Source organism: Prionailurus viverrinus, chromosome B3 (assembly GCF_022837055.1).
Source record: "Prionailurus viverrinus isolate Anna chromosome B3, UM_Priviv_1.0, whole genome shotgun sequence".
Lineage (NCBI taxonomy): Eukaryota > Metazoa > Chordata > Mammalia > Carnivora > Felidae > Prionailurus > Prionailurus viverrinus.
The window spans coordinates 111,420,230-111,433,024 of NC_062566.1; the positions used below are offsets into that span (position 1 = coordinate 111,420,230).

General features: G+C 47.5%; 1 protein-coding gene across 8 annotated transcripts in view; it reads right to left on the reverse strand.

The window, feature by feature from the left end:
- Positions 1-654: 654 nt before the first annotated feature.
- Positions 655-12,795, reverse strand: part of SLC8A3 (solute carrier family 8 member A3) — a 122,753-nt gene continuing 110,612 nt past the window's right edge. For 2 of the 8 annotated variants that reach the window (XM_047863329.1, XM_047863332.1), the window contains exons 3-8: positions 10,031-10,037; positions 7,480-7,514; positions 5,955-6,079; positions 5,314-5,413; positions 3,392-3,667; positions 655-1,031 (exon numbers count right to left, since the gene is read on the reverse strand). In XM_047863329.1, the coding sequence (XP_047719285.1) occupies positions 655-1,031; positions 3,392-3,667; positions 5,314-5,413; positions 5,955-6,079; positions 7,480-7,514; positions 10,031-10,037 (920 nt within the window). Of the gene's footprint in view, positions 1,032-3,391; positions 3,668-5,313; positions 5,414-5,954; positions 6,080-7,479; positions 7,515-10,010; positions 10,038-12,795 lie in introns of all 8 variants that reach the window. The other 6 variants (XM_047863331.1, XM_047863335.1, XM_047863330.1 and 3 more) reach the window with 4 other exon arrangements.

The following is a 12,795-nucleotide window of genomic DNA, read 5'->3' on the forward strand; positions in this document are numbered from 1 at the left end:
CTGGGGGGCAGGACCCTGATGAAGCCAAGAGACCCAGCAAGAGGGAGAGAGTGCGGCTGAGAATCCTTGCCTCTACCTGTCGGCTCAGACCGCGAGCTCCTTCACAGCACCTGTTACTGACTTCGGAAAGAAAAGACACAACAAACAAACAGTGAGCAACACCTGACGGGAAAATGAAAACGAAAGCAACCGCAACAATACCATGAAACAAAAAGGGAGCCCCGAAGCAGCCACACGGATAGGCCTCATTTCCATCCTGGCCAGCCGAGTCAGAGAGCAGGGATGAGCGGGGCCGGACAGACAGGGGACGCCCTGTCCCCGGGGAAGGAGAAGCAAAGGAATAATCCAAAGGCGGTGAGAGGCTCTGACCTTTGCGGTGGGTCGGGGACATGGGTGGGAAGATGGAGAGGCGGTGGATTTGTTGCTGTTGTTGGTTTGTACTGAATTAAATACTTTGTAAAGTGGGTGTTTCCTCCACTCTGTTCGGTTGGTCAAGACTCTGCCCTTTCAGTCCGCGGCCGGGGCCTGGGTCGGGTGAGGTTCCTGGGGCTGGGCCCCTGCCTCTGCGGGGGCTGCTCACCCGGAGAGGGGGGCGAAGCGCCCTTCTCTCAGGAGGAGTCCGGGGCCTGCGCTGCGGAGGCCCCGCGCTGTGGCTCAGAACCCCCTGATGTAGCAGTAGGCCTCCAGCGTGGCAAAGAGTATGTAGAGGAGCCACAGGCTCACAAAGAGCCACGTTGTGGCCAGCTTGCAGCCACGAGGGCCGCCCAGCTCCCCGCCCAGGTGGGGCCGCCGACGGTACAGGAGCACACTGACGCACACGAACGCGAAGATGGTGAAGAGGGTGACGGAGAAGGCCAGCGTGCCGGCGGACACGTAGAACTCCTGTCCCTGCAGGGCCCAGTAGATGGCGGCCACGGACCAGGCCAGGCCGATGCCCAGGAAGACGTTGATGGCGTTGCTGCCCGTGACGTTGCCGATGGAGGCATCTGAGTACATATCCTGGATGGCAGCGGCTTTGCTGGCAAACATATCTGAAAAAGGGCAGAGACAGCAGGAGCTGGAAGGAGCCTGAGATGCAGAGGGCCCACCTGTGTGTCCAGAAGGCTGAGCTCAGGAAGGAGAGGCAAGGGCTCTGTCATGAACAGGCTGTGTGGCCTTGGACAAGTTACCTCACTTCTCTGGGCTTCAGGTTCCTCATCTGCTGGAGTGTGAAAGGTCCCTGAGGGCCTGCTGGTGCTGATATTTACTGAGTGGGCTTGCTGTTCCTTTGGGGTTATTTTTTTAGTAAGGGGAGTTTGCTATCCCACCATCTCCCCCAGGGAACCTTGGTCTCCTGGGAAGCTGCTTTGTGTCGATGCCTGATTATAACCATCACATGGGGCATTCTCACGGAACACAGTCGTGACCCGATGCCCCCGGACTCAGCAGTGTGTTAGGTGCTGGATTTACGGGGACAGAGGACACGCCAGGGAACCGTGAGGTATGGGCTCAAAGAAGACAGGGCTCTGCCTTTGTAGTTAGTATGTGGGGCACAGAGCCCCTCAAGCTGTTTGACTTCAGATGCTGGCATGGATTGTAGGCATTGGAAGGACTGTCAGGGACATCTAGCCACCCTTTTACTTCACAGGTAAGGAAAATAAGGGTCAAGGAATCTACCCAAGGTCACATGGGAAATTAACAAGACATTTGGCCCTAAAAACCTCATGGAAGGGTCCTCTGTCTATCGTCATCCTTCATCCAGAGAGTTTCAGGCCAAGCCACGAAATCAGCGAAGCACACCATCACATAACCTTTTTCAAGCCCCTAATGCTGCCAGCTGCTCCCTGGACCAACTACAAGGACTTGGAAGTGCCCCAAGCTCCCTCCTTGCCCGCTTGTCCCAGCTTGCCTCCTTGTTGCCAATTTTCTCAGATCTCCTAGAGAAAACCTCTTGCCTTTTCTTGCCTATGACCTTGATTTTTCACCTCTGATCCTCTGCACTTTCTTCCCACATGTGTTCCTTTTCCCCTGTGATAGTTCTTCTCCTTCTCCTCTGATGGTTCCAGTCCCCGGAGGCCCGGAGAACAGGGATCACAGGGCATCTCCTCCACAAAGCCTTCCATGGATCATCTGTCTAATTTCCCACCACCCAACACATTTCCAGGAGAGCCAAATCTCTTGCATCACTAATGTAGACATAATCCCACTGCTCTGTGCTGGGGCTTGGGGAAGAGGTTTTCCTGGAGGGTGATGTCAATTTAGCTACCCTCCAAAAGGATGTGTTCTCTCAGTCCGGGAAGGGGTTCCCTAGGTCCAGCCAGCAGGGTCCTGTCTGATGGGACTCAGCCGAACCCACTTGTCAGAGGATGCTCTCTCTTCCTTGCTGTGGCGGTGGGGAGGCACCCTGGTAGGAGTTCAGGTTCAGATGCCTTGGACACCCAACTGAACCAAGTAAGAAGCCGAAGCTAACACAGCCCTCTGCCTACTAACTGCTCCTTGTCATTCCAGCCCAGCTTCCATAAGCCTCTCTTGGAAGCCATCCCTGATCCAGCCCAGGCCCCCTGTTTTATGCTTGCACAGCACCTCTACTTGCCCTTCATTGAACTTATCGAGATGGTTTCAATTGCAGTAGCTACGTGTGGTTTCTGTCACTAGCTGACGGACTCCACTCAGAGAGGGGAGCACGTCTGCCCTGCCTCCCACGATTGCCTCAACAACTAGCACAAAACTGCATCGGGCTCAGTAAATATTTGTCTAATGAATGAATAAATTCATGCCTGTTCCTGTTCGCCTTTGGGTGTTTATAAGAGAAAAAAAGAAGGTGTAATTCATCACATGCAAGGACAACAGCTCACTAAAGCTGCCTCTCCTGTGCCGCCAGGAGACACTTTGTACCCCACAGGTGTCCCTCGAAGGGAGGAGGCCAAGAATGCTTGGAAACGTTTCGGACGTGGCATCTTCAACTGGGCCAAACTTCTATCTCAGAGACCGCCAGAGGGAAATGGAAGAAGAGCAGAATCTATGTTCTTTGAACTACGTTGTCTGTGGCGCTCCTACAACGTGGAGGTTAAGAGAGTGGACCACTTACATGGGCAGTTGACTTAACTCTGTGCGCCACGGTTTTCTCATCTGTCACGTGGGGATGACAACCATGTCTAGTAAATAGGGTTTTGGTGAGCATCACAGGGATAAAACATGTCAACTGCTTAGCATACAAATCAGAAGTACTCAAGAAATGTTAGCCCTTGTTGGCAATATCATCAAGAATCCCTTTGACTTTTGTGCACCTTAGGGGGCAGAGGCTCTGTTAAGCTCAGATCTGAGACAGCAAGGAAGATAATGAGGCAAAGTGTAGGGGTCACCCGACCCTGGTAATATCCTCTTTGCAAACCCGAGCACCCCTCACTCTTACCTGGCACAGAGGTGCCGAATGCCACAAACACAACAGCCGTGACTGAGTCCTTGAGGCCAATGGTGCAGCCGAAGTGGGAGGCCAGGTCCCCGATTATGGCTGTGAGCATGCCAATGATGAGAATGGACACAACGAAGCAGGCCCAGCCATGGCAGTACTCTGTGGGGGGCACGCAGGCAAACAGCACCTTCCAGAAGACCGTCAGAAAGTGCATGACGTAGTCAAAGCAGGATGGCAGCCTCTCCTCTCCTGACTCGTCCTCATCCTCGTCCCCTGCTGGAGACAAGAGAAAACAGGCCCAGGAGAGGGCAGCAAGGTCAGATCCCCACTCATGAGGAAGTCGAGTCAACCCACATGACAAGCATTACTGGCTGGCAGGAGACCTCAGCTCTCTCCTGAGGAGTGGTGTGGGCCAGGGCATGGGCACCAGAAAACAGCTGGGAAACGGGACCTGAGTTGGGGTGCCCCACTGGTCAATGTGAATGCAGGGCACCGCAGGAGACTGGGAAACAGAGGACAGGGGAATAGGGAGAAAAGGGAGAGAGAGAGAGAAAGAGACTGGGGGAAGAACACAGGAGGGCCAAGGCAATGAAGGAGAGGAGGGTGGAGCTGGCTGCGTCAGGTTGCCTGCGTGAAGAACAGCAAAATCAGCTGTGTGTCCCCTCTTTGCTGGACTGCTGCAATAACCTCGTGGTTCTGGTTGTTATCCATCCCCAGAGGGGCGGCTGTCATTCCAGATCATGCAGGCATACCAGAGAGCCCGCGCCATCCTCCAAATATCCCATGGGACAGAGATGGCATGGGCCCCATGGTCCTTGCCAGGAAATGTGGGCAGAGCTGCCCATTCAGCAGTCTGGGAGAAGAGGATGCGCTGAGGCATGCTGGCACCTTGTCCAGGGCAACTTCTGTAAGGTTTTGACACCATCGGAGGAAGCTGGGTTGTGAAAGAGCAGGAGTTAGGACACTTGAGTTCCAGTCACAGCTTTGCCAGGAAGAGCATCCATAAGCTGGGAGTAAATCACCTCTTGTTTCTGAACCTCAGTTCCCCCGTCTGAGAAAGGAGGGGGTTACATGACGTGGCCTATACTCTGTTTATTGTCTCTGTAGGGTCAAAGCAAGGTCACCAGAGAGGAAACTGGGAGTATCTGAAGCGGGCCACATGAAAAGTGGGGCAGCCGCGGCCACAGCCACCCTGTCTTCCTGGCCGTACTTCTGCTCTGGCTCTGGGGCCTTAGGGATATGACCCTGTGGGTTGTTGCTATGACAGCAAAGCCTCACGAAAGCAGACAAGGCTGGTGGAGCTGGGCAGTACAAGGGGGCCTTGGTGATGCCAGGAGGCGCTATTGGCGGTGTTGAGACCTTGCCTGGGACCCTGGCTGTGCTGTGGGCCACCACTGAGGGAATCTGTCAGTACATGCCAAAGGAGAGGTCTGGAATCATCCAGGGTGGAGGTCTGTCAGAAATCAAGGCATAGATTTTACAAACTCTGGACCCCCACATGTCTAATCAGAAGAGTCCCCTATTATACAGAAAAGGAGGACCAAAGTAATGAGAGGAAGTAATAATGGAAACAGGATTTTAATCAGTTTGTGTTGGTACCAGATGCTATCATTCTATTTACTTTGCTGAGAAAGGTCGAAATGGTTCCTTTTTCGAATGAGGGAATTGTGGTTCAGGGAGGATAACTTGTTCCAGGTCACACAGTGGAGCCAGGATTTGAAACCAGAAATAGCCATGCTTTTTTAGCTACCCCATGATTCTTTTCCAAAGTGACCCAGTGAAATAGGCGAACATCAAGGACTAGAGCTGGGGCACAGAAGCCTTCCCAGAAATTGGTAGCGGCTGATGGGGCTGTGTTCTCCCTTCTCTGGTGTTGTCTGCTTCTCCCAGTGAGGCTAGTGCCCGTCTTGAGACCCTCTTACCTGCACTGACAGTGATGGCCTCCATGAACTGGTCCCTCCAGGAATGGGTCCCCACAACCATGGCCAGGTTTGTCTTCTTGATCAGTTTGTCCACCGTATTCTGTCAGGGAGAGAAAAACTTGGAATCATGAGGTTAGAACGCTCAGAACTGTTGAAGAGTCTGGTGCTTCAAGGGAATGGAAAATGTCTTGCATTCCAGGCATGTCTACATGGATTCTCAAAGTAATGGCCTTGGATGATATCTGCTGGGTCAGTCTTTCCACTTCCCTTTTCTTTGGTTGCAATGACGGATATTGGATACTTAGAGCAATACAGTAGAGCGTAATGGTAATGAGATCAATAAACTGTGCCCCGGAGCAGAAAATTTTAGAATTTCTGTTTTTAAAATGCAGTTAACAATAGTGATAATACATCCAGGGGCTTTATAGCCCATTTATTCTACATGTTGTTTCCTCCCAATATTCCTAGGATCTAAGTGGCCAGCACTATTCATTCCATGTTACAAATGGGGAGACTGGCCCTGGGTGGTTAAATGATTTGTTCAGTTTCAACTTCACACATTCAGTGGTGAAACTGGAACAGAACTTCTATCTCCCACCACATTACCCTATTATTCAATTTGAGCTCACTTATAGCCTGACCTTGAACTCAAAGGACTCTTCAATGATGACCTCTAGTTTGGGGTGTTCGCCCAGTACTGGCTTTCCCATTTCTGCTATCCTCTTGGCCTCCTCTTCCTCCACAGTCAGCTTCCTGTCTGTCACCTCTGCAACAAAACAAAATCAGACTAGCTTTAGCACATTCGCCACTCCCTAGGAGTCTAAAGGTCAGAGTGCGAGGCATGGGTAGTGGGCACAAAGCAAACTGCTCTTGAGAATGGGTCCTTTGTGTAATTTTTAGTGACTCTTTCTACACCATGCTGAACATTTTAGAGCCATCAGACCATGAGAGGGTCCCTTTCAGGCCTGGGATAAACATTCCTATACCGGGGTGAGCAACCTGACCCAAAGACCTTTGGAGAAACAGCACCTAGTAAAGTCACCATGTCATCTGGTGAGATATTGGAGAGTTGGGAACAAAAGGCTTTAACAATTTTGAATTACTGGGCCTGACCGTTCAACTACTTAATGTAAAAATTCTTGGGGGTCAGAACCACACGTTAATCCAAAGGGTATGTCTACTGGTTCCCATTAACATCTGTTTCCAACACCACTGGGGTTGTGCCCTCTATAAAGGAGAAAGGAGGAATATCTACACTCCATACAAGTGAATGTCATCCTCATAATGAGAACTTGGAAGATTTCCTGAAAGATTTCATGATTTTCCAATGAAAGATCCCCAGGATTTCTGTAGGAACCAGGCCCATTTCTTCTGGAACAGAAATACTTGTTCAATCAAAATCCAGAGGAAGCTCTTCCTTTACTTTCTTTTGAGGCATTCCCTGTATCCCTCAGCATCTTGACTCATTTACCAGTGGTCCCTTCTCATGTTGAATGGTGGGAAAAATTTTCCACTTCAGCTGGTGAGTCCATTTTGAGACCACTTCACCATGAAGACATGTTTTCTGGATTAGAGTGAAATAGAGATTGAATCTTTTTATTCCCCTTTGATTAGGAAATTGCTCTTGGCAGCCTGTTTCTTTCAGAGATCATTTCAACATCTTTCCTTCCAAGTCCACATTCTTACATGCAATTAATTCTTTTATTGAGTTCCTTAATTGCTTTCATTCCACACAGTGAATCTCCTACGGAAATCCTTTGGTCCTTGGATAATCTCAAGGACAAAGTGGGTCAGAGGCCAGGGAGGTCTTCTTTTCTCTCTAACTTGGGAATCGCTGAAGTGTAGGGACAGGTCAGACTCGAGCTCTTGAAGTTGCAAGGAAAGGAATTCACTGGAAAGACGATAAGCCAAGAGTATAAGTTACCAGAGAGGCTGTTTTACATAAGGATTTTCTTAGTTGTCGTGAATGAAGATGGTAAGAAAGTATGTGGACGATTCCTGAGCTGGCTGTTTTACTCAGTGCTTCTGGCAACAAACACAGAAGGCAATCCCAAAATGTTTGGGAGCTGTCCGTGGTGCTGTCCTCCCGGTAGTGTTGGTGACGGCTTTCGGAAGCAATTATTTCTCCAGGATCAATGTCCTGTCTATTTCTAAGTAAACAGACACCCTCTAGCAGCCTGATTTTATTCAATTCATTGATTCTGAGTTTTTAATGAGTTAATTATGAAGGTAAATCTGGGTGCATCCAGGGTTCTGGCTATGAAGTCAGTGATCCTAGAAGCCAGACTGCAAGCCACTCTGAGAAAAAGCCTTTAGGAAAAGACTTAACAGATTCTTTAAAACCATGGGTACGTTTTTTTTCCCCTCGACTTTACATTTTGGCACCATATCACAATGGCTATCCTAGCAGTGACCGTATTATTCTATTCCTCCCTCCCCAATTCCCCCATGTCACTCTTTACATGTGCCACAAGAACTTTATTATACCAATATAATGAGCTCTCCAGTGACATATAAATGTACCTGTCTAACCCCTTGTCTAGCTATCAATCTGGCACTACATCCATCTGGCAGGATATTGATCTACCTACTGACCTGTCCACCCCTGTGGTGATAGTCAGTTTTTCCATCTAGCTTTTTGCAAAAATCTCTTTGACAAATACCAATCCTTTATCTTTGGCTCTCCCATAGCTCCACAGAGGTACTCCATATAGATCGGTTAAGTGATTGATTCACATGCCTTTAAATCAACTCTGATTTAGTGTCTTGGTTTGGTAGTAATTCCTGCCTTTTCCTATTTTTATAATTATCATTCCTTTACATTTAAATTAATTTCTTGAGAGAGTGATAAGTCTCAAATCTAAAAGACCATAATGATTCTGATAATTTGTTTACGTAATTACTGAGAATTTCAAGTGACGAGAATAAATGATAGGTGATTTTGACATTTGGGCTGACTGAACAAACTCTCAGATCTCAGAAAAGGGGGAGGGGGAAGAGAGAGAGAGTGATAGAGAGAGAATATGAATAGGATGAAGGATCGAACAAATATTGGAGGAACAAAGAGCTTGCCAGGCCAGACAAGAATAGATGTTGTGAATGCTCTATGGGCATCCTCAGGAAGAAATGGGGCGATGTAACTAATGCCCTCACTCCCAGGTTCCTGAGCTTGGCGGGGTAGCTCAGAACAAAGCGTATCTACTCTCCATCTTTCACCACCAGGCATTGCTAACCATGTTTGCCTGTCCACCCAAGAAAATTGAAACAAGAATTGGAGATTTACCCTGAATTTTAAGTCTAACCATGGGCTCCTAAATGAAAAGTTTACAGACTGAAAGATCTAGAAAATGGCATCTTCTTTTCCTATTTCAGTTTCTACTGGTATTTTAACAAATATGTTAAAAGTACAAGAAAGCCTAAATTAAATCACAAACTTTGTTGTGTGCGTACGTGTGTGGTTGGCGGTGGGGGTGCATAGAAGCAAGAGTTGTAACAAAGAAGCTCAAACACCTTCTCAGGCAAGAAGGTAAGTGGAGAAGTAACTCCCAATGCCATGGCATTAATACCCTGGGGGAATAGTGGAAAATATGGAGTCAGAGGTAGTTCTTATCCTGTTGGTCTAGAGAGGAAGCAAGTGGCCAAGGAAGCTAGAGTCATTTTTTTTCCAGAAAGTAAAAATGTAGGGGTTTCCCTATTTATATTGTTATTCTTGTGTAAGGCTTCCAAGAAGGCAAATGTCCTTACTATATACACTGCCCCTTCTCAAAACCAGGCTGCAGCCTGTATGTAATTTTGAATACTAGCGAATTCTGTAAGTTGTTTTGCTTCTCAAATGCTCTTAAAAATTTTTTGCATGCTCAAAGAACTGATGAAATTTAAAATGTTATCTTAACTTACATTCAGACATCTGGTATAGCTCACGCTGTCTATACTGAGAGTTAGAGTATTACTGATATGCTGGAAATGCTTGTCTATCTGCTCGCAAAGTTGGATGTTGTTTATGATCTGATTCCACTGATGCAAGCATGCTCTCAAAGAAGGTGTATGTCCTACAACAGAACCTAGATTCTGCATGCGAATATGTCCACAGTAAATTCTCCAAGATTTCTATTTTCAGCCAGATAATTGTCCCCACCACCCATCATATCCTAATTCTTCTTCTTGTTCACGGCACCTGTGACTTCAAGGGTAAATGACAAATGAACCAAAGTTCTAGCAATTTAGGTCTCAGTTGTAATGAGATGCAACATCTCCAGGATCAGTAAAATTCCAGATTCTTTAAAAAGTGCGTTTCATGTTCTCACAGCAGCTCCTGGTTGTTTTTCCCCGGTTCCCTCAAGATCAGAGTATTTTCTTTCAAATCCCATCATGACCCTATCCGCTCCTGCCCCACAACATGAGATGACAGATGATTAAGACTCGGAAGTCTTGACCCACTATCTCTTTGGTAAGTTTCAACTCTCTTCCTGGTCCTAGAGAAGACCAGCTATGCCTTTACCCACATCCGCTGACAAAAGTGGTGCTCAGTGAATTGTCAACTTCCTCACAATTACTTCAAGTAGGGAAATAAACCTCTCAGTCCTTAGGAGAACTTGTCAGGTTAGCTCGAGCCCGCAGTTCCTATTAAATAAATCAAAGGACATTGGTCTTAAACTAAATAATGGCACTGGCAAGAAGTAGAAAAGATGGGGCAAGACACCTCTTACCTGGAGACAACAGGAGCGCTGTTTGCAAATGGATACCAGACAAGGGGAAGAAAGAAAAGGAAAGAGCATTAAGGTCCCATCTTGAAAGTGTCCCCAGGCTTTGTGGTTGCAGCAGTATAAGGAAAGCAGTGAGCTTAGTGGGTGAGAGCTCTGCAGCCACATGCAAAAGGCAGCATTTGGAGCATGCGCAACAGCAGCAGCAGCAAGAGGTATGAGCCACTGGAGGGACTGCTGAGCACCAGAGCCCTGCAGCCTGACTTTCCCCCCGGACCTTCCCTGTAACTCTTGGGGACTAGGGAAAAAGCAATGAGGATGGGAGGACCATTTGAGTGGAGCAGGGACAGAGTTGGTCATTCATGATCTTCTAAGGAATCAGGTTATCATATCAGGTTATCAGGCTATCATATCATACCATATCATATCATATACCATGTCATATCATAACTGTGAAGGAATGAGAATCCAGTTACCAGGAAAACTGTAGAGGTCGCAACCTTGCCAGCGTAGCTGGCTTGTCAGTGGAGAATATGACCCTGGGGCTTGAACAGGAGTTCAGCGTGGGCAGTGGCATAAGATAGTGAACAGTGCTCAGTCCCGCGGCTTCTATCCCTAACCTTATAATCAGATCATGCTTAGCTTCTCAGGGACTGTAACATTTCCATGGCCACAAATAGCTTCCTAGCTACCACACTGGCCAGAACTTTTGAGTTCCCCTCAAAGAATGACCTAGTGAAAAGCTAAGTTCTGCAGAGTATTTTTTTGAATGGTTTATCTTTTTATAGATACAGCCTGAAGGTTAGGGCCAGGGACTCCTACCATTTGTATCACCTGTGCCCAGCAAAGTCACTGCAACTAGGAGGTGTTCAATAAAGCTTTGTTTTTTGCCACATATTTTGGCAATTGTAATAGATCCAGTGGTGCTGCATCTCTGGATGCTGGTCTTTTTGTTCCAGAAAGGACAGGCTAAGCCAGAGTCATACTGAAAGCTATTTGTAGATGAAAGATGACAAATAGCAAGGCCCCTACATGGACTGGGAAGCTGGGTTAGACATACCTAACACAGGGCATCCCTAGCCCCTGGACTGTACTTATGTTAAAAAATTCTTGTGACATACCACATTTTCATCTCATTGGTGTCTTAGCACAGCCCCACACTCCCTAGCTCTTATCAAATAAAAGTCTGGGCACATCCTACCACATAGTCTTGGTATAGCTGGTGACTGATGGTGCTGAGGAAGGAGTGGGGGTGGTGTCTGTGAATTGTTTCCTCTAAAAATCTCTAGGAAGGCAACTCAGGTCTATGATCCATCATCGCACAGTTGCAACCACCGAAGACACATGTGGATCAAGAATCTCTACAGTACATAAACAGGGCAAACAGGTTGACTTTCTGCTTTCTCCCATATGGAAGTCCAAGGGAGTAATTGATGAGTGAATCTCCTTGCTATATTGAGATAGATAGAAGGATGACAGATAGATAGATAGATAGATAGCAAGAAAGCTTGTTCATTCTGCTCCTTCTATGGATCTGCATGGAAGAGCCTCTCCTGGCCCCCAAGTTCCAGTGGAAACCAGAAACCTGAACACATTAGTGTACCCATGTTGGCAAGACAAGGGGTAGCTCTTCCAAAAAGGTCCCTGATGCCCTGGTTTTCACTCAGATGTCCCTCCCAACACCAGGCTCATCTCTACCACAGTGAGAGGGCTTGCAGTCAGCTAGAGTTGCACTACTCTCTGGTCATTGTCCACATGATTTGAGACTTTCCATTTAGCAGTTATAGATGGGTCAGCAAGATCCAGATAGGCCAATTCTGAGTGACATAATACCTCCAGGGTGTTTTTCCTGCTGCTGCTGATGAGAGAATCTGCAGCTGAACTTTCCCCTGTATTGATCCCCAGGGTCAGGTGAGCATCATTTATCCCTGCTCACATACCCCAGGGACATACAGGAAATAGCATAGTTCTGTGAGTAATTGGAAGCATCTGGGCAGCTTGTCAGGGTGAGCCCATTGATGTGGTAAGAGGGGGCACGAACAGGCCCTATGACTGGGGGAGAATGCTATCCTTTCCACATGAGGCTTTCAGTGTCCAGGCCCAACAGCCTTGACCATGCTGCTCAGTGTTGATCTCAGATGCCTACTTCTGGACTCGGGTGTTTACTCTATGCCAGGGCAACCGTGTTTCCTATTCATCCTCCCTTTTCCCCTCCTCTAGCTCGTCTAGAGCATTTAATTTCACCTCTCAAGTCTGTTTTGTTTGCCAAGAATAGAATCTGCTATTTCAAATACAGGCTTTTTTTTTTTTTTTTTGTAATGCAATTGTCATTTTGACCATGCAAAGTCTATGCTGTTCTAAATGCCTGAGACTCTCCCATGCAGCAGTGATAATGAAAAGCAATTTCTACTGTACAGCTTCTCACCCTGAGAACACCAGGGAATTCTGAAAATCAGGATGGGTTTTCATTTGATTCTGAGTCTAGACAATCAAGTTGTATGACCTTTTACCTTATGGTCTAATGCCAAAATATGGGAAAATCTGAAGAAATTGAAATTAGACAAGAGACCACGTCTGGAAATGCACATATTTCCTATTGGCATCTTCCATTTTGGCATCTTGGTCACCGGGAAGATCTGGAGGATACCTGCCTGCTCACCTACTTCCTCTCCAGGACTAAGCTCCACTAAGCCTTTGCTGACATCTCGTTGGACAAAGAGCCCAGTTCAGAAAAGGGGGTGGGGGTGGTGGGAGAGTCTCAAATGGAGAGTAGACAAAGGCA